Source organism: Talpa occidentalis, unplaced genomic scaffold (genome assembly GCF_014898055.3).
Source record: "Talpa occidentalis isolate TD23 unplaced genomic scaffold, MPIMG_talOcc4v2.1 talOcc4.9, whole genome shotgun sequence".
Lineage (NCBI taxonomy): Eukaryota > Metazoa > Chordata > Mammalia > Eulipotyphla > Talpidae > Talpa > Talpa occidentalis.
In genome coordinates, this window is record NW_023605305.1 from 5124789 (window position 1) to 5150357 (window position 25569).

Consider the following 25569-nt stretch of genomic DNA (forward strand, 5'->3'; position numbering starts at 1 on the left):
CAGCACCCAAGGCGGGAAAGGAGCTGAGAACTGCTCTTCCCTGTTGAGTGTTGAACTCAGGTTTTCTAGCAAGTCACCAGCGATACCCTGCTGGAGCCTCTGGCCAGCTGCTGGCTCCTCCCCACTTTTCCTTGGCTGTGGACTAGTTAGAGGCCAGGTCAGGTATCTTGGCCACCTGGGCTCCTGGTTCGCTGCCCTCTCTGGCTCACAGGGCAGAGGCTGGGCAGTGTGTAAGAGCAGGAGGGACTGGACTCTAGGGTGTGGCAGGCCCCCTGGGGTCTGCTATCCAGCAGTTGTCAAGGATGGGACGACCCAGGAGGCACCCTCCATGGGCAGCGCTCTTTGCGGGCAGCACAGGGCACCTCTGGCTTCCCTCTCAGCTGCTCCAACCTCCAACCAGCCAGGAGGCTGTTGTGACAGACAGGGGAGGGAGGGAACATGGGGTGGGCAGCAGAGCTCAGGCTCGTGCCCCTGAGCTAGGGCTCAGCAGGGAGTGGCTCTGCCAAAGGTGGGGCCCTGGGATGCTGTCATCAGCCCTGCCCGTGTCCCCTTCTCTGCCAGGAGGCAATTCCCACCGTCCCCGTCGGCCCCGAAGATCCCCTCCTGGCAGATCCCAGTCAAGTCACCGTCGCCCTCCAGCCCAGCCGCCGTGAACCACCACAGCAGCAGCGACATCTCGCCCGTCAGCAACGAGTCCACGTCGTCCTCGCCCGTGAAGGAGGGCCACAGCCCCGAAGGCTCCAGCACAGCCTACCACCTACTGGGCCCCCAGGAGGAGGGCGAGGGGGTGGTGGACGTCAAGGGCCAGGTGAGGATGGAGGTGCAGGGCGAGGAGGAGAAGAGGGAGGACGAGGAGGACGAGGAGGACGAGGACGTGAGCCACGTGGATGAGGAGGACTGCCTGGGGGTGCAGCGGGAGGACCGCCGGGGCGGGGACGGGCAGATCAACGAGCAGGTGGAGAAACTGCGGCGGCCCGAGGGTGCCAGCAACGAGAACGAGCGGGACTAGGCCGCCGTGGGTCGCCGTCCGGCACCTGGGACGTGGCCGGCCCGTCCTCCTCTGGCTGGCGGGGGGAGGGCGGCCGTGGGCAGGTGGAGGCGGAGCTGTCGGGCCCTGCTGGTCCCTGCTCCGCGCCCCTGCCCTCCGCCCGCACGCGGGCTCGCATTCTGTCCACCCGCCTCCTCTTGCCTGAGCGCCAGCCCCGGCTCCTGCGCCCCCATCACTTCTCCGCTCAGCCACACACGGGCCCTTGACCTCGTTCCACGCCAGGCCGAGGGTGCCCAAGTCGTGGTGTCGCGTGCCATCAGCCCCGTCTGCAGGCGGGCGTTCCGTTCAGGGTGTGTCTGCTGAGCATCTTGGCTAACTTACCACCGTGCATGGCAAGAGGTAGCTTAATCACCTGACTCCTGACCCTCAGCGAGGACGTGCCACGGCGACCTGGTGTCTGCTGTCCCGTCCCTCCCGCCCCTCCACGCTCCTCTCAGCAGGGACCAACGGGCCGCAGGGCCGTCTTGTTCTGTTTCCAGAAGCCACATACTGAACTCCTCTCTCAGCGAAGGCCCCCAGGTCCTGCCCGCCTGCCGGCCTCGTGTGCCCACCCAGCCCTCGTGTGCCCTGCTCCCTCCTGGCCCCACACGCTCTCACCACACTGCGCGTCCTCGCTTGCCATCAGGGCTCGGCCCCCCAGGGGGACACGGTACTCCCTCCCACGCGGGAGCCAGGAGCAGGGCCTCCCGTCTGCCCTCCCCTCCCAGAAACACAAGTTCATCTGTGTGATCAGGCGTAGGTTCCAGAGTATGAGATGCGACTGTATATAATTGTAATAAATATGAGTTGCCACTATTTAATTCCTGCCTGTGGCTCCCTGTCTGCTCAGGGCCTGTACCCTGAGGTGGGCCTAGGCCAGGACCGTGCCAGGTGGGCTTGGTGGCGGGTCTGCACAGGGGTCGTGGGTGGGCGCTGGGCCTGGGCTGCCCCTGTCCCCTCGTCCCGGAGGCCTCTCCGGCTGCCCACCTGGACCTGGGGGGCTGCTCCTCCCCCCGAGCGTGTGCCGAGGAGCGGCTCTCTGCCCGGCGGAGCAGGGACCTCCCGGTTGCTGTATATAGACCTGGGCTTGCGTGTGATGAGCTCTCCTTCCTTAAATGGATGAATGTGTTCCCAGGAGAGTGTCTCCTTCTCTCTTCCTCCCCCGTCTCGTCTCCTCTCACCCGCCCTGTCTCCCTTTAACCTTCACACGGCATAGACTAGACCCAGAAAAACAGTGCAGGGCGATCCTTCAGCGGAGCACCCGCGCCCTCCAGCCCCAGGTGCCATGGTGGGTGTGGGGACAGGGCCTGGCCTCCGCCAGGGGCCTTGTGTGGGCGCAGGCTGAGGGGACAGTGCAGGGGCGGCGCCCTCGGAGCTGAGTGTGCAGCGCAGTATGTACCCCTGGGCGCGCGCCCTGCCAGCCTTCTGACCGCAGCCGCCGCCAGCTGCCGCTGCCCCTCCCGCCTCTGCCCGCTGCGTGGCCCCTGGACGATGGGAAACCTGACTTCGGGGCTGTTTTGTCTCAGGAAACCTTTCACCTACTTTCACCCCTTGCAGGGCTCACCCCTCCCCCCGCAGCAGACCCGCCCCTGCTGCTGGGCCCCGGGCTCGCCAAGGGTCTAGTCACGCACGGCCACTGAGCCTGTCTCCACCTCCCACGTGTCCAGCCCTCCGGCCTGGGGTCTCAGGTGGTGTCGTCACTGCTCAGAACCTCACGTGTGACTTCCCTGTGGTCTCTCTTCCTGCCACCTGCATCCTGGGGACGACACGTGGAACGTTGGCTTTGCCTCCTTGCTGTCCCCAAAGAAGCCAGGGTTCTAGTCCCTGGGGATGAGGATGCCAGTGTTGGGGCGCCAGACCAGAGGTGCGCGAGAGGAGGGCTGAGGCTTGTTCTGAAGCACCCCCTGGCCTCTGGGCCTTCCCGCCTGCCTGCCCACCTCCCTGCCTCCATGGCGCCTCAGTGGGTGGAAATGGATGGAGCCTCCCGGTCCCCCCCCCGTTCAGTGCGAGCAGCAGCAGCAGCCCCAGACAGGGAGCCCCAGGGGCAGATGGGCTGGACGGAGACCCGGCTGAGCTCTTGGGTGGGGTGCCGGCCATGCCCACAGCCCTGTTGGCCAAGAGCAGGCCGCCTGCAGCCTTAGCGTCCCCAGGGCTGGGGACAGTTTTCTCCTGCCTGGGGGCTCCCGTGCAGGCAGGAAGGGATGGAAACCTGGGCCCGGAGGCCTTTTGTCCTTTGGGTCCCAAGCACTGATTTCGGCTTTTGAGGACAGAGAGTCTGGCGTGATTTCAGGGAGAAAAAAACCCCTCCCCAAAACGGCGTGAGTGCTGCCTAATAAAGGCAGCTGCTGGACGGAGGAAAAACAGCCCTTTGAAAAAAAGCCTTTCATTAGAAAAATAATGCATTTCATCCAAATAAGGTAAAAATATTTGGAATGGGGCAGAAGTGAGCGCAGGCAGCGCCTGTCAGGCCCTTTCTGGAAGGGGAAGATTATTAAGCTCAATTACAATGTGTTTTTGTAGCGTGTCTTGAGGAAAGCACTTGCCCCGCGCTGGGAGGCCCAGGGTGGCTCTGCTGGCCCGGGTGATCCAGCCCCGCAGCGGCTCGTGGGCTCCGCCTGGGCGGCCCTCCTGCGGGGGCCCCGCTGGTGCCGGGTGTGAGTGAGGCCCGGGGTCAGCCTGGCCAGGAGCCGGCGACGGAGCGTGCCCGGGCCCGGCCCTCGTCCACCTGTGTGTGTTCCGCGGTCCCGGCCCGCCCCGGCGTGGGGACGGGGCCCTCCTGGGGAAGGGGATGCAGGGGGTGCTGAGTGTGTACCCATAAATGCTGATTTCTTTTCAGATCGTGGAAGGCTCCCATCAGATATTTTAAATCCTAATCAATGTAGAAGGGGCAGCAGCCCTCCGGCGCCCGCAGGTGCGCCCCTTTCAAATAAAACCGGGAAGCTCCTCTTCCGCCCGCGCGGCCTGCTCGTCTCCCCGCGGGGAGCGCTGCGCCTTCGATTCGGGGCGCGCCAGCGGGGACACTGGGGGCGAGTTCTCTGGAGCCAGAACCTGCCTCACCTCTGCTTGCCTGCCCTGCCCCCCCAGCCCCGCTCCAGAACCCACGGGGAAGGGCGGGAGATGTCTGCCGACGGGCCTGACGGCTGATCCGGGGAGGTTACTCAATCCCTAGTGTTCTTGTCTGTTTGTTTAAAATGGTTCCTGTCAGGCACCCAGAGACGCGCAGAGGCTCCCGACAGCGGGCTCGAGGTGCCAGTGAGGCCCGCAGGTGGCAGTGCTTCGGCCTCAGGTGCAGCGCACACCTGGGCTTGGACGCCGGTCCTGGCGGACCCCTCCTGCCCCGGCAGCGCCTGTGGCCCTGCTCCTTTGCCCGCTGGAAGCAGGCCCTGCCCCCACAAAGGGACGGCTGCCGGCAGGCATCTCCGCGGGCCCCCTCACAGGAAGCTGTCCAAGCTGGCCCTGCCCTGGGGGTCTCTTTACCCTTCGCACTCCAGCCCCCCGCGGCCACCCCCCAACTCCCTGGAATGGGGGATCTCCGTCCTGCTGGGGGACCGGCCGCCTGACTCAGGAATACGCCTTAACAGTCTGCTGCTGAGCGCCGCCGAGCTCGTTGCTGTTGAGAAGAGATGCGATCCCGCTGCTCGGTGAGCGGGACGGCCGAAGCGTTCCCCGACCCCGGCAAGTCCCGGGCAGCTCACGCAGGTGCCAGGGCCATGTTTTTAAATACACCTGGGAGCTCAGTGCGGGCCCCGCGCAGCCCTGGCTGGCCAGCCCGGCGGGGGCCTTCCCAGCGCTCCAGGTCCAGGGCACCCTGCCAGCCTCAGAGAGGCTCCGGCCAGGGCCTCGGGGTCCGCGTTGGGAGAACTGCGGTGTCTCCCTCCAGTGCTGTGGGCGTGGGGCTCTCGGCGGAGGTCTGGCTGCCCCTCCTGCATGGGCTACGGGCCTCCTGCGAGCCGCTCCCCGTCTGGCCCATCCCAGAGGGTGAGGTGGCTTGTCCCAGCTAGGGTGACACAGGCAAGGCCCCCATGATCCAGCCTGTCAGAGGGGCCTGCCGTCAGCCCTGTGTCCTGGGCCTCCCTCTGCACTTCACCCCCCGCTGCCCTCGGGGGCTCAGGTGGCCCGGGCACATGAGCTGGCCATGCAGGGAAGGGGCTCCCCTGTGGGGTTGGTGCAGGTGGACCGGGCGCAGGGCTGCTGGGACAGCTGCAGCTGCTGGTAGCACCGAGGCCTGTGGGTGGAGGGCAGGCCACCAGCTTGGCGTAAGCCTGTGCAGCTGGTTCTGGCTCTTTCCAAGAGGTTACAAAACTCTTGAATTTGCCCCAGTTTGGGTGTAGGAGCCGCACGCCACCACAGCTAATTAAATCCCAGAATGAAAACATGTTTTACTGAGCTTCCTACTGAGGCCAACAAGCCACAGGGAGTGTTTGGGGCCTGGGCCCACTCCACACCCCTGGGGTGGGGGCCCCTGTAACTGCAGGCCCCTCCCTCCGGGGGGCACCACCTCTGGGCACGAGCTCCTGACGAGCGTGGTAAGGGCGGCTCTGCTCAGCCGGGGCAGTGGGCTGGGCTGGGTGCGGCATCCTGCGCCGCTGGCCCTTGTCTCCCCACCACCAGGTTCTTCTGAGCGGCCTCCTAGACCCCGTGCCCCCTTCCCTGGGCCAGGCACAGAGCCTCATGACCGTCTCCCTGGGTCTTGGTCCCTGCCTTGCCCCGAGTCCAGTTTGGAAGCCGGTCCAGCCGTCGGCCAGGCCGGGGCACCGGGGGGGATGGGTGGGGGGTGCCGCTGAGGTCCATCCAGGTCCAGAAGCGCCGGGGACGGGGGTCTGGCCAAGGTCCGCAAACTGTCCTGAGTCCTCACTGTCATGCCCCTGAGCCCCAGGAGCCCCTGGGAGCTGTTCCCCCAAGCCTCTGGGGCCCGCCTCTGCCCCACCCCCAGCAGCACCCAGAGGGAACCCTGTGGTCGCACCACCCACTCGCCGGCGAGGTCCGGGCTTGGCTCCCTGCCTCCCCTCAGGCCCCGCGGGAGGGCGGCCGGCCCACCAGGGCCTGTGAAGCTCCAATAATGGTTTTAATTTGTTGAACTTGTGTTTTATCCCACAAATTAGTCACTGTTTTATTTAACAGAATCGAGATATCCACAAACAATAGGCGAGTTCCAACTTGAACATTTTAATAAGACAGAAAAAAGTCTGTATTTTCGCGTCTGTTACAAACATATTTATGTAAATAGCCTGCGGGCTGCGTTCCAGGAAGAGAAGAAAGGCAAGGCCCGCGCCCGGCCGAACCGGGCTTCTGTGGCGGGCAGGACGCGGGGCGGCCCGCGGGGCGCCATGGCCCAGGCCCCCCAGCCTCTGCTGCCCTTTCCTGCCCCAGGGTGCGCCATGGGGGGGGGGACGCTCCTCGAGGCGGGTGAGCTCGGGGACCCCCAGGCTCTTCCCTGAGGCCTGGAGGGAGCCGCCGGGTGCTGCAGGGGGCAGGTCTCCCGGGAAGGGTCACCACTGCCCCTGCCAGGCCGCCACCGCGGGCGCCCCTGGCGCAGGGCTGGTAGCCGCACACCCAGGAATCGGCCCCCTCTGACTCTGCCCCTGCGCGCTCCGGGCGAGCTCCAGACAGGAGCCGAGCCAGCATCCGGATCGGATCCGGGTACGCGCCGTTCCCAGTCCGGGCAGGTCCCTGCAGGAAGGAGGAAGGAGCCGCGGGAGGAGGCAGAGGGATGACCCTGCCAAGCGCCTGCCCAGTAGCCCAGTGACGGGAGGGGGGGTGCCGTGCCGCCTGCGGGGCCTGTGCCCGAGGCCAGGCTTCTGTGCCAGTCGGGCCTGCCCGCCGTGGCTCCTGAGCCGCTTTCGGGTCTCCAGGCCGAGCTAGGGGAGGAGGTCACTTGGAGCCAGGCGGGACCCGACACCGCGGCCCTGTCCCAAGGGTGCGACCAGCCTGCCCGGGGCCGAAGGGCAGCCAGCCCCCTCCCTCCCGGCCCTGGCACCGGGGCTGGCACCTGGGTCACGGCCAGCACTGGGGGCTGACTATGAAAATAAAGATAACTTGACAGATTTTTTTTCCAGTTTTTATTGAGTGAAAATGTCAAACCTTGCATCAGTCATGCAAAAAAAAATCAAATAAATAAAACACATATATTAAATTTCTAATAGCACTAAATTCAAGTGGAAAAATATTCAGTTCTTAATAACCAGGTGCCGAGGAGACCAGATTCAAGTAATCAGAGCACACGCTGTTCAGTTCGGTTTTCACGTTCTGCATTTTTGTCTCAAAACCTCTATATATCTCTCTCTATCTATATATGTATATACATATAGATACACACATCTGTGCATACATGGCATTTATATTTATATATATACACATACATAGTTATAAAACATTAAAAAGAGCATTGGTGGATCAAGCATTGTTTTCCCCACAGAAAGAAAATAAAACAAAAATTACACATTAAAATTCAAAATGAGCTAGCAATGGCTTGTAGTCCTAGTGTGCAATATGAAGGTACAAAAGGCTAGACTTCGCACTTCGGCATCTTCTTTTCTCTTTTTTTTTTTTTCTTTTGATTTTGCTACATTGAAAAATGTTTTTTTTCCTTTACAAAACTCCGCCCGCATGGTCTACGGTGGGGCGCGAAGTCTGGGCGAACCTCAGCTCAGCAGCAGCGGGGCGCCCACGGATTCAGGAGGCTCTGGTGGGGGCTGTCTGGGAGAACGATCTGCATCGGGTACACTCCACCTGAGGGTGCACTCCACCTGGGGGTGCACTCCACCTGGGGGTGCACTCCACCTGAGGGTGCACTCCACCTGAGGGTGCACTCCACCTGGGGGTGCACTCCATCTGGGGTACACTCCACCTGGGGGTGCACTCCATCTGGGGGTGCACTCCACCTGGGGGTACACTCCACCTGAGGGTGCACTCCACCTGAGGATACACTCCACCTGGGGGTACACTCATCTGAGGGTATACTCCATCTGGGGGTACACTCCACCTGAGGGTACACTCCACCTGAGGGTGCACTCCACCTGAGGGTGCACTCCATCTGAGGGTACACTCCATCTGGGGGTACACTCCATCTGGGGGTACACTCCATCTGAGCCTCCCTCCCTCCCGCTGCGGTCAGATGGGCCTGGCGTTCCGGCTGTGGGCAGCCAGGAGGACAAAAAAGAGAAAAAGGAAACCACTCCCCACCCCCCCCCACCCGTCGAGTCAGGCTCCCCCGACACTCTGGGGAGCCCCGGGGGGGGGGCAGTCCCTCCCCAGGGGCTGGGCAGCCGCCCTCGTCCCTGTCACCTCCGAGCCCTGGCCCGGCGTCCCCCTGCGGGGGGGGGGGGGGGCTCCCACCCAGGGCCCCACGTTCTCCAGGGAGCGGGCATGTTCGGAAAAGGGACTCAGATCCCAAGAGGCGCCCCAAACAGGGTCATCAACCAAACGGGGGGGTGGGGGGAAGCCCTATAAAGCCACACGCATAACCAAGAGAAAAACTCAAATGTTAAATGAACTACAACCCGCGTCGACAGGACAGTCCTTCCTTCTCGTCTACAAAATTCAAGTTAGAAGTTGGAATCACGCAGCTCCCGTCAGTGCGAGTGTGAAGACGGCGCCCCCCCCGCGGGGGCCCCGAAAACGCCCGCCCGTCGCCCGCGGCCGCGCACGGGTCTCCCGGGGGGCGGGGGGCGCTCCCGGCCCCGCTTTCCACTTTGTTCTCGGGAGGGAGGAACCTCTGCAGGGAAACCTGTACGACTCGCGCATTTTTTCCCATTTTGAGGAGCAAAGCCCCGGGGCGGCCTCCTCCGGCGGCGGGGCGCCTCCGCGGGGGACCCCGGGCGGCCCCCGCCCCCCGCCCGGCCCCGGGGCAGCTCCGGCGGGCCCTGCGGGGGTGGGGGGGCCCCAGCGCCGCCCGCCAATTCCTTGAGATTCTCCGGGTCCCTGTCGAGCCCCCCGCGCCCTCGGACGAGGCCCCTCCCCGGGCGCACGAGGCGGGGGTCCGGGCGCGGCGCGGCCTCTGGAGGGGGGCGGGGTCCGCGCCCGGCCCGGCCCAGTCCTGAGCAGTGAGGACCCCGCCGGGCGCGGGGGGCCCGGGGCCGCCGCGGGGGGCCGCTCCCGCCGGCCTAGAGCACCTTCCGATTCCCTGAAGAAGACCGAGCCGCGCCGGGCGGGGGGCGCCCGAGCACCAGGGGGGGCCCCGCCTCTGTCCTGAGACGGACTCGGGGTCCGGAAGCACCGGCGGGGCGGGGCAGGGCGGGGCGGGGCGGGGCCCGGGGCGCCCCCGACGCCGCGCGGGCGCGGGCTCTGGACACGGGGCGGGTCACCCATAAACACCGTTTCTCACAGAACCGACAGCTCCGGGGGCGGCGGCGCGGGGCGGGCGGGGGGGGGCGCGGGCGGGCGGGGCTAGGGCGCGGCGGCGGCCGGGGGGCGCGGGCGGCGCGGGGGGCGCGGGGGCGCGCGCTCGGGGCTCCGCGCCGCCGCGTCGGGCAGCGACTCCTCGGAGTCGGTCTGCAGCTCGTCCTCGTCGTCCTCGTCGTCCTCGTCGTCGTCGTCCTCGTCGTCGTCGTCGTCGTCGTCCTCGTCCGCCTCCTCCTCGTGCAGCTCCAGCTCCTCCTCCTCGTCCTGCGACGACTCCCGGCGGGCGCGGGCGCGCAGGGCGCGGCGGGGGGCGCGGGGGCGGCTCCGGGGGGGTCGCCCGCGTCGCCCAGCGCCAGGCCCAGCCCCGCGGCCGCCGTCTGCAGCAGCAGCAGCGCGCCCCCGCCGTCCAGGCCGCCCGCGCCGTCGGGGCCGCCCGCGCCGTCGGGGCCCCCGCGCTCCTGCTTCTCGTGCTTGCGCTTGTGCGAGTCCATCTGCGACATGCCCACCACCGTGTGGCGGCAGCCGGGGTGCGTGCAGTGGAAGTGCGAGCACTTGAGCTTGTACTTGCAGTCGGGCACGGCGCAGTCGGCGCTCGAGCTGAACTGGCAGAAGCCCGCGGCGCTGATCACGTCCTGCTTGCCGTGGTGCTTGCGGTGCGCCGTGACCTTGGTGCTGTCGGTGCAGCGGAAGCGGCAGCGCAGGCAGTGGAAGTGCGTGCTGGTGCCCGAGAAGGGGCAGTCGGCGAAGTGGCAGCTGAGCGAGGCCTTGAAGCGCTTGAAGTCGTCCAGCACCAGGTTGTCCACGCGGTCGTGGTGCTGCGCGTGCTTGTACATGTGCGTGCGCCCGCAGAACTTGTAGCCGCAGTTCTCGCGCGTGCAGTGGTAGTGGGTGACCTTGAGCGAGAACTGGCAGGCCGCGTCCTTGCAGTCCTCGTAGAGGTCGAAGCGCCGGAAGCCGTCCAGCATCATGCCCTCGTCCAGCATCTTGCGGGACGACGCCGTCTTCCGCCGCTTGCCGAAGGGCGACATGTCCTCGATGATCCAGAAGCGCTTCTTGGCGCCGGAGGCCGTGGGCATGGAGATGGTGTTGCCTGCGGGGCGGGGAGGGGGCGCAGGTCAGCGCCCACATGCTCGGGGCCCCGCGCCCCGCCCACCCCGTCGGGGGCCGAGCGCGCCAGCCCCGCCACCCGCCCGCCCCGTCGGGGGGGGGGGCCCGAGCGCGCCGCCACCCCCCGGCTTCCCGGGCCCTGGGGCCTCCCCGCCGCCCCTCCCCGGAGGGCCCCCCAGGCTTCCCCTCCGTCACCCGGGTCTGCCCGTGACCAGAGCCGGCGGCTCCGGGGGATGTGGCGGCCGCTCCCTGGCCAGTGGGGTGGGACGTGAGGACGCGTCCTGGTGCTAATTGAAGCTGAAGGGGGAATCTAGGTCGGCGGAGTGTAATTACCCGGGCTGGACGGGGGCCAGGACGCCGTCACGTGCCTGCCGCTAATAAGGGACGGCCGGGCTCCCCTCCCGCCGGCTAACCAGCTTCCCCGGCGGCCCGCCCGCCCGTCTGCGCCCCGCCAGCCTGCTCGCCGCGGGGACGCCCAGCGCCGGGGGCTGTTTGGGGTGTGACTCCCCGCCTGCAGCAGCACCTTCCCCTCCTGATACCAGAAGGTTCTTTGCAGTCTGAAGGTTTCCTGCCCCTAGAGGGCCGGGAGCCGGCAGCCGAGCAGCCAGGCCCACAGCAGGGGTCAGCCAGAGACGCGCCCCTCTGTACCCCAACCCCCAACCGCTGCCCTGGGCTGAAGGCGGCCAGCGCCAGGGCTGTGCCTCTGCGAGTTTCTGGAAGGCACCTCAGCCCTGACGTTGCAGAGCGAGGGGACGTGAGCCCTCTGGGGCCGCACGGGCAGCTGGGGACGCGTGGCCAACAGCGAGAGGCGTCCTCGGGTGGGCCATCCTCGTCAGCTGCTGAGATGGGGTGAGCCCCCAGGACTCCCTGGGGGTTCACCCCGCCTCACTGGCCATTTGGGGAACAGTTGCAGCCACCCATCCTCAGCAGGTGAAGGGAAGCCAAGGACTATGAGGGGGGCAGGGAGCCCTGGAGAGGCGGGTGGGTGCGGCCCGGCCCTGTCTGGTCTGACGCCACAGATCTCAGCGACAGAATGTCCCTGCACCAGGGGACCAGGGGACCCCCTGCCATTGTCCTTGGCTCGCTCAGTGCCAGGCTCAGGCACAAATGCAGCAAGAATGGAGGGGAGGAAGAGGCAGAGGGGGGCAGGGGGTCGCCTAGGGCCGGGGAGAGCAGGGCCATCCCTGAGGGCTTCCCTGGGGGTCGGAAGGGAGCCACCTCTGCCATTCAGCACTGCCTGGGGCCTGGGCCACCGACACCCCCTTCCTGCTTGGCTCCAGGAATGGGGTTTCCGGACCCTCCTCACCTGTGCAGGGCCTGGGCCCCAGCCACCTTCCCGGGAACAGCTTCTGCCCCTCCCTTGTGCCAGCTCCCAGGTGAACCCCCAAGAGCAGAAGGGACAGGCTCTGCCCTGCCGCAGGCCTCGGGGGGGCGGGGGCGGCCACAGCCATCCTGGTCAGCTGCTGAGGTGGGGTGAACCCCCGGGGAGCCCTGGCAGGCCACAGGAAAGGGTCAGGTGCTGGCCCACAGCCTCAAGGGCCGGCCGGGGCCGCAGACACTGCAGAGAAGGCGAGTGCGAGTTACCTGCGGCGTCCTGCACTAGAGGGACGTCACTTTTTACTGACGGTGGAGTGGCAGTGGCGGGCGGGAAGCTGGGTGGGCTGCTGACGGGGCGGGGCAGGCCCCTGGAGGCGCTGGGCAGAGAGTATGAGAGACAGGCCGGAGAGAAGAGGCATGGGAGGGAGGGGAGGGGCGCCCGGAGGACGGCCGGTGAGAAGGCGGGGGTCAGGGGGGGCGGTGGAGCCACGCGGGCAGCCTCGTCACCAGCGGCAGCAGGAGGAGGAGGAGGAGGAGGAGGAGGAGCCGGGCAGCCTGGAGAGGGTGGAGAAAAGCAGAAAAAAAAAAAAAACGAAAACCAAAACAAAGAACAGACAAACAATAAAGAACCAAAATGAGAAACCCAATGGCCGAGCAGGTGTGGTGTGAAAACACGTGGACAGATGAGGAGCAGAGAGGCGCCACAGAGAAGAGAGGGTGCCCAGGAGAGAGAGGCGGGCGGTGCGGGAGGGCCTGGCGGGCCGGGGAGGGCCTGGCTGGGACCCTGGCGACAAGGGCGGCAGGGCTGGTTGGCTGGGGGTGGGCACCTGCCCTGGGCCCTGGGCCCTGCTTGCCCTGCCCGCCGGCCCCATCCTGGCGGCTCTGCTGCTTTATTCTGAGCGCTCAGAGAGGACAAGCCTGGTCCTCTCCTGGAAGCTGAAGCCGAGGGCCGGGTACTGGGAGGAGGGCAAGATGGCAGAGGTGGCTTCTGTGCCCACGGCCCGAGGCCAGCTGGCCCCTGGCGGGGCCGCCTTTGAGCCACCTGACCATGAACCTCCTATCCTGACAGGGGCCCAACGGGGCTGGGCCTTGGGAGGAGGGGCCTGGCCCGTGCGAGTAGCCCCCGGAGCCCGGTGCCCGCTCCTGGCCGCGCTCACCTGCTGCGGTGCTCTCGTTGCCCACAGGGGTGCTGGAGCAGCTGCGGTCCATGGTGGACGACTCAGAGGACACGGCGCCCGGGCTGCAGCCCGTGTAGTCCATGTACTCGTCTGTCTCGGTGTCCAGCAGGCTCGGGGGGCCCTGAAAGAAAGCGGGGGACCCTGAGCAAGCTGGGCCGGGGGCCGTGCCGCCCTTGGGGACAGACTGCCGCGGAACAGGTGGCGCCTCTGTCCGCCCCAGGCGCTCACCTGGGAGGGGGGCGCGCGATCGAAGTTCTTCCCCAGCATCCTCCGCATGTGCTTCCGGGCGTGGGACGTCATCTGGTGCTTGAGCAGGAAGGAGAACTGGCAGCCCTCCCGGATGCAGTGGAAGTGGCTGTTCACTTGGTTGTACTTGCAGCCTGTGGACACAGCCCCTCGGCGTGAGCCCCCAAGCTGGCCGCTGGTCAGGGCACTACCGCCCGCGGGCACTATGCTGGGCATGGGCAAGCGTGGCCAACGAGACAGACGGTGTGTGGCAGAGGGCACTCCCCTGTGGAGGGGCTCGGACCCCTATGCCCACCCCAGTAGGTCCTAGGCCACTTGCTGTCCAGTGCCCCTCGCCTGGCACAGAGGCACCTGACAATGGCCCGTCCAGGCTCCACACACTGAGTGGTGCATGGGCTCCAGGACCCTGTGCCCGATGGCCAGCCACCACCCAGCAGGCCATTTGCCCCACATCTCCAGGAGGCTGGGGTCCCGCTGCCCCCAGACCTGGTTCAGATGCTGGCAGCCCTCCGCCCTGCCCCCACCACCCTGCTTTGCTCTGGGCTGAGAATAAATGGGGCTGGCGGATTGAAACTGTATCAGCAAAGGGCAGGTGAAGGCCTGCCCGTTGCCATGGCACCTGAGCTGGCCAGGTGTCTTATATCATCCCCCGGCTTTGTTTGGCCCAGCTACCACCAAAAACACCCAAAGTTGAGTAAATAACAGCAAGAGGGGACTACCCTGACACCTGTAAGCCGAGCCCAGGAACAGCAGAGGCCACAAGTGTTGACATCGGCTGCCATGGTTACCAGCCCTCTCCCAGGCCCTGAATTCTTTCTGAATTAACACTTGAAGGAAGGGTTTGTTTCCTTTCCTTCCTGCAGTTGACAGTGAGGATCTCCCCCGCCCCATGAGGCCTGCAGCAGGCCCCCTCTGCTCCCCCAGACGCTGCCATGCCACCTCGGCCACAATAGCCTTGCCCGCAGCCCGTCGCCCTGCTGGATCTGGCTCCCTCCTGCCCTCCAGTTTGCCGGCTCTTCCTGGGCAGATTCCAGCCCACCTCTGCAGGCCCGTGAAAATGTGGCTCCATCAAGAGGCAGGAGGGTGGGCTCTGCCCTCAGCCTGCTGGTCCTGGAGCCCCCTCCCCATTCCCAGGGCAGGCTGGGACAGGGGCGCTCCCGGGAAGCTCCTGTTCTGGGGCGGGGGGCTAAGCTCTCAGGAGCAGAGTTAACACCAAGGCATCTGCAGCCCCAGTTCAGGACCATTTGCGCACATCCTTCTGGTCACCCCGGGTCACAGATGCCCTCCATGGGCTCATAGTCCCACCAGATTCCCAGCACTGAGCCTGGGGCCGGCCACGGGAGAGCAGGAGACCCTCAAAAGGCTTAAGCTGCCATTCCTTCTACTCTCACCCCATCCACCCCCTGTAGCACGGAACCCCACACACAGCTCCTGAGCCAACGCATGAACCACGGTCCATGTCTAGTTGGAGGCGTGGAAGGAGATGCGGGAGCAGGGAGCCTGCTCTGGGAAGCCCTAGACTTATCAGCCGCCCTCCTGAAATGAACAGGAGGAGGAACTTAGTCTAGGCCTGGTCTCTGATGACAGGGCCCCAGGCGTTTGCTGGGGGGTGTGGGAGGCTCTGAGTCACCCTCACCCCTTTTTCTGGGTTCTCTGGGTATCGAGTGTTTTCCTACTTCGACAGCACGTGGCCTCTGACAGCTATGCTGTTTTTAACAAAAAATGGAGCCTCGTGTGCGAGCAAGAGGTGGGTGCCAGGAGAGGTGGCCCAGGCCGCTGGGGCTTCAGGGCCCAGCGCTGCAGCCCTGCCCACTGCTACCAGTCCCCCCATGCCCCAAGCCTGGCCGTGGGTACCTAGCCTGCCACACTCCTCACGCTTGGTGAAGTACTTGAACCCGTTGGCCGCCCGCCGCTCGGCCTTCTCGTGCTTCTTTATGTGCCACGGCAGCTTGGTGGTGATGTTGGTCACAAAGTAGCAGCCAGTCCGGAGACAGTGGTAGTGCCCGCGCATCCGGAACTCGCAGTGCTGCAGCGAAGGAAAGGCTGGGGTGACTACGTTGAGCTCCTACCTGTCCCAGGCAACTGCGCTGTGGTGGGCCCTTTGTACATATGTTTTTCCACATTCAAAATCAGGGAAACACAATCTTGTAGTGACCTTTTTTACATGTTGAGAAGCAGTATGTCTCTCGTCTCTTGACTAGAACATATTACCTGGTGTCCTTCCCATCTCTTCTAAGCCCACACTCAGAGCAGACATCACTAATCCCTCCCAGCACTCTTCTCTGACTATCTCAGACATCATTAACCTATCCAAGCACTCATCTGTCTGCCCAGATTGAAGCTCCAACTCCTGCTCAATAAGCTCTGCCAGGCAATCACTACCAGCCTTTATGGTGAATGCTGGCTCTGTCTTTCCCGTCTGGGGCATGGACAGCTCAATCTCTATCTGCCCAGTGGGCCTATTTTAAAGTTCTAGGCCATAGGGAAAGGCTTTTGCTCCCGATGGGCACAGTGATGCCAAGTGCACAGTGGCTACCCAGCACTTAGTCACCACTAATGGTTAGGGTGACACAACAGGCCTCACCAATGCACCAATCTGGAACCCTGCCCAGGGGCGCAGAGGCAGAGAGCATCCTTCCCAGAGTCTGGAGAGACCCACTTAAAACGGGCATGACAACCAGAGTCTGCCTGGAGGAGCGGACCTGGGTACTCCCCTCCCTGCCCCTCCCCAGGCCCGCCGCCTGCCGCACACTGACCTGGTTGGGACAGAGACACTGCAGGGAGTAGTACGCAAACTGATCCCGCACATTCACCAGGTTGTTGTTGGGGTTGATGTGGTCCAGGCAGTGCGACTCAGCCTTGCCAGAAGTCTTGCAGACGTACTTGCAGTTCCCAAAGAGACAGTGGAAGTGGAACTTGTTGGCATACTTGCAGTCTGTCGCCAGGCAGGGATCGCTGGAATGAAACCACAGCCCAGAAGGTCATTGGCATTCCCGTGGCCCTCCCCACCGATGTGCTGACGTTTGCTCGTGCTGGGGTTCTGCTTCCCGGTCTCCTGAGGTGGGAGATGGCCCCTCTCGCCCCACAGGACCAGTCGGCCAGAGGAGACTACAGATCCCAGCATGCTCTGCTGCCTTCTTTTGGGAACTGATGGTGCCCAGAGCACTGCATGCTGGGACACGTAGTTTCCAAGGCCACACCTCAGGATTATAGATAAGGATGCAGCAATAAACTTCTGGGATATGAAAATAAAGGATGCTGCTGCCAGCCCTGGCAGGATGCCAGCGAGGGCTTGGCGGGCCTGGCATGGGCAGTGCCCTGGACTGGCTGGTTGACAGGGTGTGGATGGGTGGGCAGCCCTCAGGGTGCTCTGCGACCAGGGGCCCTGGCCGAGGGACGTGTGCCTGGTGTAGGGTCCTTGCTGAGGCTCTCAGCCGCTGGGCCTTTGGGGTCCATGTGGGGCTTGGGGCGCCCCCCCACCCGGGGAACCTCCCCAGCCGGCCGAGTGGTGGGGTGGGCACAGGCCGCCACAGGCCAACCCCATGGCGGGTCTTCCTGGGAGCTGCAGAGCCCGGCCTCCCGGGCCCAGGCGGTGCGGTGGAGCTGGGTCCCAGCCTCTTCCTGGCGGGTGGGCGCCTGCAGCTGTCCCCGAACCGACCCCATCTGGGAAAGAAGGGGGCTGCCACTCCGGGGAGGGGAACTAGGAAGGGGAGCTGGGGGAGAGACAGAGAGGAGCGCAGGTCCCTTCCGTGCCGGCCCGGCCCCAGGAGCTCAGGAGGGAGGACAGCGGCCACTCCGGTGTGTGTTCACATCCAATTTATTGCGTTTATTGAGAACAGGAAGCCGCACACGTAACGATACAGAGTCGCCGTTCTCACCGCGAGGAGCCACCACCGTCCAGGGAGGAGGGTCCCGTCCACCCCTGAGAGCTCAGACCTCTGCGCAGGTGGCGCGGGCTCCCCTCCCCCACCCCCCCCGGGGCTGCTCGTCTGCAAAGACTCAGCCAGGGGCACGAGCCCCAGACACCAACAGGAGGCCTGGAGGGAGCTGCAGTCCCTCCGCGGGGGGCCACCGCTCGCAGCCCCCGGCCGGTCCTCGCGGAGTGGCCGCTGGCTCTGGGGCAGTGGCCGCTACCGCCGCCACCTCCCCGTGCCCCCACGGCCGCCTGCGCCGGAAGCAGCAGGGGGTCTGAGCAGCAGCATCTTTGGCTAGAAGGACATCGCCTGGCGCCGGGCGACTGTGTCCCCGAGAGGCTGGGACCGCCAGGGCTGATCGCAGGGCGAGGCGCGGGGCCTCCTGGCTGCCCTCACTAGCACCTATCCCGGGACGCGCGGCGGGCACGGGGCTCCCGGCTCATCGAGGGACTCACTTCTCCTGGAACTGGAGGAATCCGGGTTTGACCTGGGGCTTGGCGTTTTCTAGAGAAGTCGTTGCCAAGGGCGAAGTGGGCAGGTGAGGCACTGACGTTGGAATCTGAGGCATCTGGGGTATGGTGGAAGCCAGCTGCTTCCAGGCGAGCAGGGTGGGGGTGGAGGGCACCGTGGCCGGGCTGGGAGCGAGCCCCTCCAGAGAGGAAGCTGTGGCCGCGGTGACAGGAGGTGCCGGAGGGGATGAGGGGGCCAAGGAAGGTTTGGTCTCAGCGGCCGAGGCTGGGAAGGCCGCCTCTGTGTTTCCTTTCGCTGCTCCTCCCTCCGTCCGGAAGTGGAAGCTGCAAGAGGCACAAGAGTCTCAGGTGGAGTCCAGAGGGCCTGGGCAGGGCGGCCCTACCCTGGTGGGGCGCCCTGGGAGGGAGGGGTCCTGCCAGTGACCTCGTGTCCCTTCCGTGGCCCCAGCACTAGGCCCTCAGGCTCCCTGAGATGCCAACGGGAGAAAGGACGGAGAGAACTGCCGTGTCCTCTGTCCTGAGCCGAGTTGGGATCCCGGCCAGCCCCTCAGTACATCTTCCTGCTTGTGACCTTCCCGATGCTCCGGTCCCGGCAAGAGGGGAGGCTGGGGAGCAGGCCCTGGGTCCTGAAGCCCATCCTTCCAGAACCTGATCAGCGATTTCAAGGTGGGGCTCAGCACTTAAAGGTGGCGCTTCTGCAGACCAGAAGCGCGAGGAGAGGCTGGCCCGGGGCCGAGAGCAGTGCAGAGCTGCTTGAAATGTTTGCAAGTTCTGGGTTCAAGTAAAACAGGGGCTGGGCTCGCTGCTTCTCAGCTCGATGGGATTTACAAGTTAAGGCCATTATTTTTAGGTCAAAGAGAGCCTCTCCATGTACTGTGGCTTGGCAAGGCCTGCACTAGGGTCCCAGCCTCGGGTCAGAGTAGCTCCCTCCAGCGGGAAGCACCGGCGGTTGGGCAGGTGGCTGCAGCGGCCTTGGTGCCAGAGCAGCTGTGGCTCAGGTTTTCCAGGTCAAGGTGGGGTCCAGACAACCCGGCTAGGGGCTGAGCTGGTGGAGAACAGGATTTCGCCTTTTGGGAGAGCAGCACCCTCTGAGAAGAAGCAGTTTAGCTGCTGTGGCCTGGTGGGAACAGCAGGCGGGTCCACCCTGGAGGGCAGCTAGAGCCTGTGCAGCCCTCAGCCCCACCCAGCCCACAGCGGGGCTGGGACGACAGCACCCCCACCCAGCCCCCACTCACTTGGCATGCTTGATGGCCCCGTCCAAGGTGCTGAAAAGGGCGCCGCACTCCTCCACCACGCAGTGGAAGTGGGCCTTGTGAAGGAAGTCGCACTGGGCGTCGCAGAAGTCCTTGGTGCTGAACCTGGCCAGAGGGACGGGCTGGTCAGAGGGTCCCTGAGGCTCCGGTGTGGCAGGGTGGGTTGAGTGGGCACCCCCCGACCCCCGCTGTCCCCGTGAGCCCCTCACCTCCGAAGGTACACCTTCCAGGGCTCCGACAGCTTCTCCTGCACCAGCGCATTCACGGCCTTGCCAAGGAAGGGCGAGGACTCCACCGCGGGGCTCCCCTCTACTTCTGTCTTGATATTCAACAGGTTGCCGAGGTTGGGGTTGCCCTGAGACATCTGCAAGGGGGACAAAGACTTGCTTGGGGCTGGGGGCTCTCAGGACACAGATGGGCTGCCTGGGGGCAGCAGCAGCAGCTCGGCTGCCCAGGCCGTCGAAGCACCCCGACCACTGTGTGCTGGCAACAGACGAGGGAGGGAGGCCTGACCCTGCCCGGCTTTAGCACTAAAGAGTCCTCTCTGAGGGGGCGCCGCCCCAAGCCCCAGCGCTTCCAGGCTGCTCCACACCAACCCCTCACTGCTGGGACCCGTCACTCGCAGAGGCTGAGGCTGGGGCACACGCTCCAGCCCATCTTTCCCCAGACTTCTCGGCTCCCCCGTTATTTTCCTGCCAGAAGGTTTTCAAAAGAAGTGCAGGAGGAGGAGGGATGGGGGGAACCCCTACGAACTCCTTGAGAACAAGAGAAGGCGCACAAAGGAGGAGAGAAAGGGAGGCAGGGAAGCTCGAGGGGTGAGATCGAGACAGGTCTGGGGCAGGCGAGGGGGGCAGACGGGAGGGAGCCGGGGAAAGGCTGGCTGGGCCCACACGGGGTGCAAGCAGTGAGGGGTGCAGGGGGCAGGGGCCTAGACGGGAACAGAAGAGCAGGCCCGCAGAGGCAGAAGGTGAGGACACGGGCAAGAGGGCAGCGGGAGGCCCCCTCCCCACCCGGGGCCCTTTGGGGTGCCCACCCCACGGGGTCCGGACCAGGCCTGCTCCCTCCAGTCACTTGTGTACAGGAACCAAATTAATCTTGCCGTAGTCAAATTTATCATGTGAAGGGGGGAAATATATTTGAGATGATGTATAATTTACAAAGACCCTGCATTATTTAAAATAAATATTCCAGAGCGACCTCTGCGCAGGCGTCCGAGACCATTACTCAAGCCGGAAAGTGGAAATGGATGCTGGGCCCCCACGGTGGCCCTCCCCGGCCCTCCTTAAGCAAACAAAAAATATATATACAAAATAAATAAATAAAATTAATAACGAAGAGTGAGAGAAGTTGGAGGGCTCCGCGAAAGCTTCCGGAGCCCTCCATCTGAGGGGAAGAAAGGGTGTCAGAGGCTGGAATATATTTCTTCAGCCAGTTCATTAAATTAATTTGTAAGCAGTGGCTCTGAAATTATATCCGATGAAAAATGGCCTCAAAATTTAAATGGTACAAACTCATCTTATTAGAGGCAAAACATTAAAAAACAAACACATCCCCCCACCCCCCAGCGCAGCTTTAATTTCTCTGGGTGGGGGAATGCGAGGCGTGTGATGGATGGTTCTTACCTTATTCATAAGCGAGGATAAAAGAGATGAATTTGCCGGGACTGCGTGGCCATTTGATTCATTGCTGGAACACACAAACCACGGGGCTCCAGCTCGGATGTGGGGACGTGGGTCTGAGCCCACAGACGCCCCCCCCGGGGGGCGGCCCACCCACTCTCCCTGCCCGTGGGCGCGACCCCTGGCAGGAGGGGTCGGGGGTCAGCGGCATGGGCGGGGGCTGGGCTGGGGGTGCTGTACCCACAGCTCCTGCGGGGCCCGGCCTCGACTCACCTGGCCTCCTTCACCGTCAGGTCTAAACTCCGGTCCTGGGAGGCCTCGTGGGGGCCTGGGGCGCCAGAGTTCTCGCTGGGCTCCTGCTTCACCGGGGCCGGGGCGTACCTGGCAGCGGCGGCCTGTTGCCCACTGCCTGTAGGGGAGGGAGAGAAGACGGGGTTAGAGGGGCTGAGGGCTTCCTACGGGCACCGGCCGGAAGCCCCTGGAGGGCGGGCAGGGCCCCGGAGCCCCGGCTGCTGGTCAGCACGTCCCCCCACTGACATGATCGCTTGTGACGCTCGTCCCTCGGTGGCAATTCTTCAAGTGATAATTATTGCAAAATTATGTCAAAGTTGTCCTGGCTCGGGGCCTCCTGGAGGAGCAGGGCGGGAGGCTGGGGAGGGGGCCTGGGGCCGGGTGGGGGGCCCTTCATTTTCTCCACCGACTGTCACAGTCAATTTGTGGGGCTGCCGCTTAGGCTTTTATTAAAGACTCTGTTAATGCTGAGGGAAAGTGGCAGATCCAGACTGGGAGCTGCGCCCCCTCCTCGGTCCCGGCCCACTGTTGCCGGGGCGACGGCCCGGCCTTCCTCTGAGCACGCCTGGGAGGGGCAGCTGCCGTGCCAGGGCGCCGGCGGCCAATCAGAGCGGCTCAAACTCTGTGACCTCGCCCGCCCGCAAGTCGCCGGGGCAGGGATGTGAGGCCGCCTGGCCCGGGCGCGGGAGGGCGGCCGAGCCCGTGGGGTGTGGGCGCGTGGGGGGCGGCCTGGAGCCCGGCGGCCAGAGGACTCGGAGGCCCAGCGAGCGGGGCCAGAGAAGTTGCTGACAGGAACGTGTCCACCGCGCCTCTCCGCAATCCCCAAGTGACTGAAATATTAATCTGCCCCAAGGCGCTGCCGCTGACAGAGGCCCGCTGCACAGACAGCAAGTGGCATTTTATTAAAAATAAAGGAAAACGGCCCCCTCCCCTTCCCTTGACCTTTCTTTTGGGGAAAGGAGATTTTTCTCGTGAAAAGACGTCTTTGACAGCCTGGCCACCCAGCCCAAGGGGGCCCGGCCGGGGGCAAGGCCCGGGAGAGCCCCTCTGAACCCCCACATGGGAGGGGAGGTGGGTCACCCAAGCTGCCGGCGGATGCGAACCACCCCCTGTGAACAGGGCAGTGCTCAGAACTCGGAGCCCACATTCCAGCGGCTCCCCAAAGTCACTTGTGCCAAGTCGCCAGGGAGAGAGGACCCCTCACCCCTGCCAAGCGCTGGTGATTGAACCCCCCAGTCCTGCCTGGTCTGCAGCTGGTCTCGCTGGGGAGCAGGTGCGAGGGCACAGGAGCCAGGCAGCCCCTCGCCATGTGCCCAGTGAGCACCCACCCCTTCCACAGCTCCATGGGGGCTCGGGGTCCTGGCACCTGCACGGAGCCCGGCCCTCTGCAAGCGCAGCCCCCAGCAAGCACCATGCCTGGAACAGCCCGAGCCCCAGGGTGGAGCCCTTCCCTAAGATTCCACTTGGCGAGGCCCGCATCGGGGAGACAGGGAGGAGTGAGGCGACCAGAAAAAGCCAAAACCCAGAGGAAAAGGTAGAAAGGGTAGAAAGCGTGAGGAAGGAGGCTCGTCCCCCACGGTGAGCCAGAGTGGGGTGATGTGGCCCCGGGCGCTGGCCACTCTGCCAGGCCGGGCAGCTAACCTTCAGGCCACTGCAGCAGAACCCGGCCCTCCACCACGTGGCCAGCGGCCTCCGCCCCGCACAGAAGCACGAGCACACCCCGGGCGGCAGAAACTACTGGACAGCCTGGCCCCAACCAGGCGCGAATCCCCTGGGGGGCCCTCCTGTCACTAAGGGGGGGCCTCAGGGAAGCCGGGGGCTCTAGAGATGCTCCCGTTGAGTGAAAAAGGTGGGGGGCAGGTGGCTGTTCCAGGAGGCTGATAGACCAGACTATCACCCCAGTTCACAGAAGAGGAGACGGATGAGCTGCCTGAAGGGCACAGCCCAGAACGAGGGGCCCCAAGTAGGAAATACCCAGGATGGGGAGCAGGGGATTGGGGTGCCTCTTCCGAACATCCTCCTCCCCCAGCTCTGGGCTGTGACCTGAGGACAGAGGGCCCGGGGGGTCTGCATGGGGCTGGCCTCCCAGCCGGGCCCAGTCTGCTCACCTGGGTCAAAGGTGGCAGAGGGCTTGAGGGCGGCTGCGGCCAGCCTGGCCATCATGGGCGAGATGAGGCCCTTGCTGGCAGACATCCTCTCCATGATGGAGGCAGGGGGCACCGGGAGGGAGGCGGCGGCAGATGCCGAGTCGCCGGCTCCAGAGGCGGCCAGAGCGGGCGTGTCGGGGTTGGCCGAGGCTGCCGGCCCGGATGACATGGCACCCATGAGGCTGGGGGCGCCCACGGGCAGGGAGGCGCTGCCCCGGCCGGGAAGGATGGGGAAGTAGGGTGAAGCGGGGGGCAGGCCCGAGTTGGAGAGGGCCAGTGCCAGGGGGATGGAGCTGGGCAGGCCCTGGGGCAGCAGCCCGGGCAGCTTGCTGTTGGGGGGCTTGGTGGCGCTGGGCACGGCCTCGGTGGCAGCCAGGGAGGCGGAGGACTGCTGGCTGGTGGGGGAGGCGCTCAGGCTGGAGTTCTTGCTGCTCAGGGCAGAGAAGTCGACCAGGTCGTCGTTGCTGGACTCCTCCTGCTCCGTGTCCTTGGCGCCCAGCAGCGAGGGCGGCAGCCCCAGCACCCCCGAGGACCGGACGTGCCTGCGCTCGTGCTTGCGCTTGTGCGAGGTCATCTGGCTGGTGGAGGTGAAGGTGAAGCCGCAGCCGGCGCGGATGCAGTGGAAGTGGTTGGTGGCCTTGCTGTACACGCAGCCCTCGTACTTGCATTCTTCGTACTTGTAGAACTTCTTGAAGCCGTCCTTGGCATAGGCGTCGTCCTTGATGTGGTAGCTCTTGTGCTTCTCGATGTCACACTTGTTCTTGAAGGTGAAGGTGCAGCCGGGGCGCCTGGATGGGATGGGGGAGGCTGTCACGGGGCCCCTGGGGGAGGAGGCCCTGCCCCGCTCCCAGGGGACCCCGGGAGGGAAGGGCCCCCAGAGAGGAGACCAGGCTGGACACCAGGGACCCCCGCCCCGGAAGAGCTGCCTGCCGCCCCGCTCACCTGCAGTGGAAGTGCGTGGTCTTCTGCCCGTAGAACTGGCAGTCGGCTGTGCCACAGTCCTCGGTGGCCCGGAAGCGCTGGAAGCCATCATTGATGAGCTGAGTGTTCTTCTTGTGGAAGTTCTCGTGGGTCATCACGTCCGACGTACTCGTGTACACCTTGTTGCAGCCCACCTGTGGAGCCAGACCAGTGGTCAGGGCAATGCGGGGTGGGCACCCCTGGCACGGGGTCACGGCTGCCGGCCCGCGGGGGCCTGGCACCTGCCAGCCACCCAAGTGGGGCAGCTGAGAAGGTGCACCCAGGCGCCCAGGAGGAAGCCTCCACCCGGCCCCAGGACCAGGGTGGTCTGGTGCTCCAGGGCCGGTGGTCTTCAGGTGCCCTGGCCTTGCCGCTCAGGCGCAGGAGCCCCGTCCTGCAGGAGGTGGTTTGGACTCACACCTGTGGTGCTACCTGGGAACCCCTGGGGTGGGCAGGGGCCAGCCCTAGGGCCTGGCGGTCATCTTCAGCCCAGTGACTCGGTGAGCGGACAGTTCCTGGCATGAGGCCCGCCTCACCCCACCCTGGCTGGGCCTGGGCAGGCAACGTTGCCATATTGAGTAAAAACCGGTGGAATCTGAAAACCCCTGAGGTCCGCGCTGTGCCAGTGTCTGCACCATCTCAGAGCCCACAGAGCAGCCCCCCTCGCCTCCGGGCCCAGGTTGTTTCACGGAGGCCCTAACAACCCCCTACAAATACCGGGGGAGGCACGGCGGCTGCTCCCCCGGGACCTGACACCTTGAAAAAGCCCAGACTCTGCGTGGCATTAAAACAAAGAATCAAACAAAAACCTCCTCAGGAACCACTTGCAATGCTGCTCTTGGTGTTAAAGCCTGAAAAATGTCGGTCTGTATAAACAGCTCGCTGAATTTCACCCACACCAAGTATGGCCATGGGGAGAGCCCCACCCTGGCCCACCGGCCCGCTGTGCTCAGGCTGAGCCCCCAGCCCGGGGTCCACCCTCGCTGGCCCGGTCCCAGAACCAGAGCAGAGGGTCCTATCTCCCCGCCCCCATGCCTGGGTGGTGGCTTGGGTAGAGGCCTGGGGCGGCAGGCCAAGGCCTGGGGGGTCCGGGGTGGTGGGCTGGGGCACCTGCATGCAGTGGTAGTGGGTGCTCTTCCCGTTGAGGTGGCAGCCATGGTAGTAGACGCTGCAGTCGTCCAGCGGGCTGAAGCGCATGAAGCCGTGCTGCAGGGAGTTGTCGCGCTTCTTGTGCATGTTGTAGTGCCGGATCACGTCCTGCTTGCTGGTGAACCTCTGCGGGAGAGCACCGGGTTGGCAGGAGACCGACCGCCCGCGCACCAAGAGCATGGGGCCAGATGCCAGCCCCCCAGGCCTCCCTAAGTAACCCTGTTTGGGGTCGAGGCAGCCCGGCCTGCCCCCAGGCCAGCATGGTGGGCCTTGGAGGGAACAGCTGGGAAGGTTCCAGAACCAAAGACCCTTCCCTGACCTCCCAACAGTCGTGTCCAGGACGATGGAAGATGAAGGCAGGGGCTCTGGTGGGTGACGGTGCGTTCTGCCTGTGCCACCTCAGCTCTGCCAGGCTGGGGTCCCTGGAGGCCGCCCACGCTCCCGTCTCATTCACCAGCCCTGCTCTCACCAGCAGGCAGCTTGGAATGTAAGTGACCATCTACCAGAGCCTGAAGGTTCTCGTCCATAACCAACCGCATACGTAGAGCCCC

The 25569-nt window shown here is 64.9% G+C and overlaps 3 protein-coding genes across 3 annotated transcripts in view; 1 reads left to right on the top strand and 2 right to left on the bottom strand.

Moving 5' to 3' along the window:
• PEX14 (peroxisomal biogenesis factor 14) overlaps nt 1-1919 on the top strand; it is a 111624-nt gene extending 109705 nt beyond the window's left edge. The window contains exon 9 of the mRNA XM_037501102.2: nt 562-1919. Coding sequence (XP_037356999.1) covers nt 562-1009 — 448 coding nt within the window. The 3' untranslated portion in view covers nt 1010-1919. The remainder of the gene's footprint in view (nt 1-561) is intronic.
• A 3215-nt stretch (nt 1920-5134) lies between these two features.
• On the bottom strand, nt 5135-13997 carry LOC129145116 (zinc finger protein castor homolog 1-like). The gene is made up of 7 exons (XM_054691157.1): nt 13943-13997; nt 13198-13349; nt 12949-13090; nt 9709-10457; nt 9467-9640; nt 6579-6697; nt 5135-5252 (listed from the first exon to the last, which is right to left on the bottom strand). Exons 1-7 carry the CDS (start codon nt 13995-13997, stop codon nt 5135-5137), a joined length of 1509 nt encoding a protein of 502 aa, XP_054547132.1.
• A 3028-nt stretch (nt 13998-17025) lies between these two features.
• Nucleotides 17026-25569, bottom strand: part of CASZ1 (castor zinc finger 1) — a 41042-nt gene continuing 32498 nt past the window's right edge. Inside the window, exons 7-14 of the mRNA XM_037500151.2 lie at nt 24980-25144; nt 23852-24024; nt 22871-23697; nt 20745-20880; nt 20475-20538; nt 19062-19216; nt 18835-18957; nt 17026-17923 (exon numbers count right to left, since the gene is read on the bottom strand). Of these exons, the coding sequence (XP_037356048.1) occupies nt 17581-17923; nt 18835-18957; nt 19062-19216; nt 20475-20538; nt 20745-20880; nt 22871-23697; nt 23852-24024; nt 24980-25144 (1986 nt within the window). The 3' untranslated portion in view covers nt 17026-17580. The remainder of the gene's footprint in view (nt 17924-18834; nt 18958-19061; nt 19217-20474; nt 20539-20744; nt 20881-22870; nt 23698-23851; nt 24025-24979; nt 25145-25569) is intronic.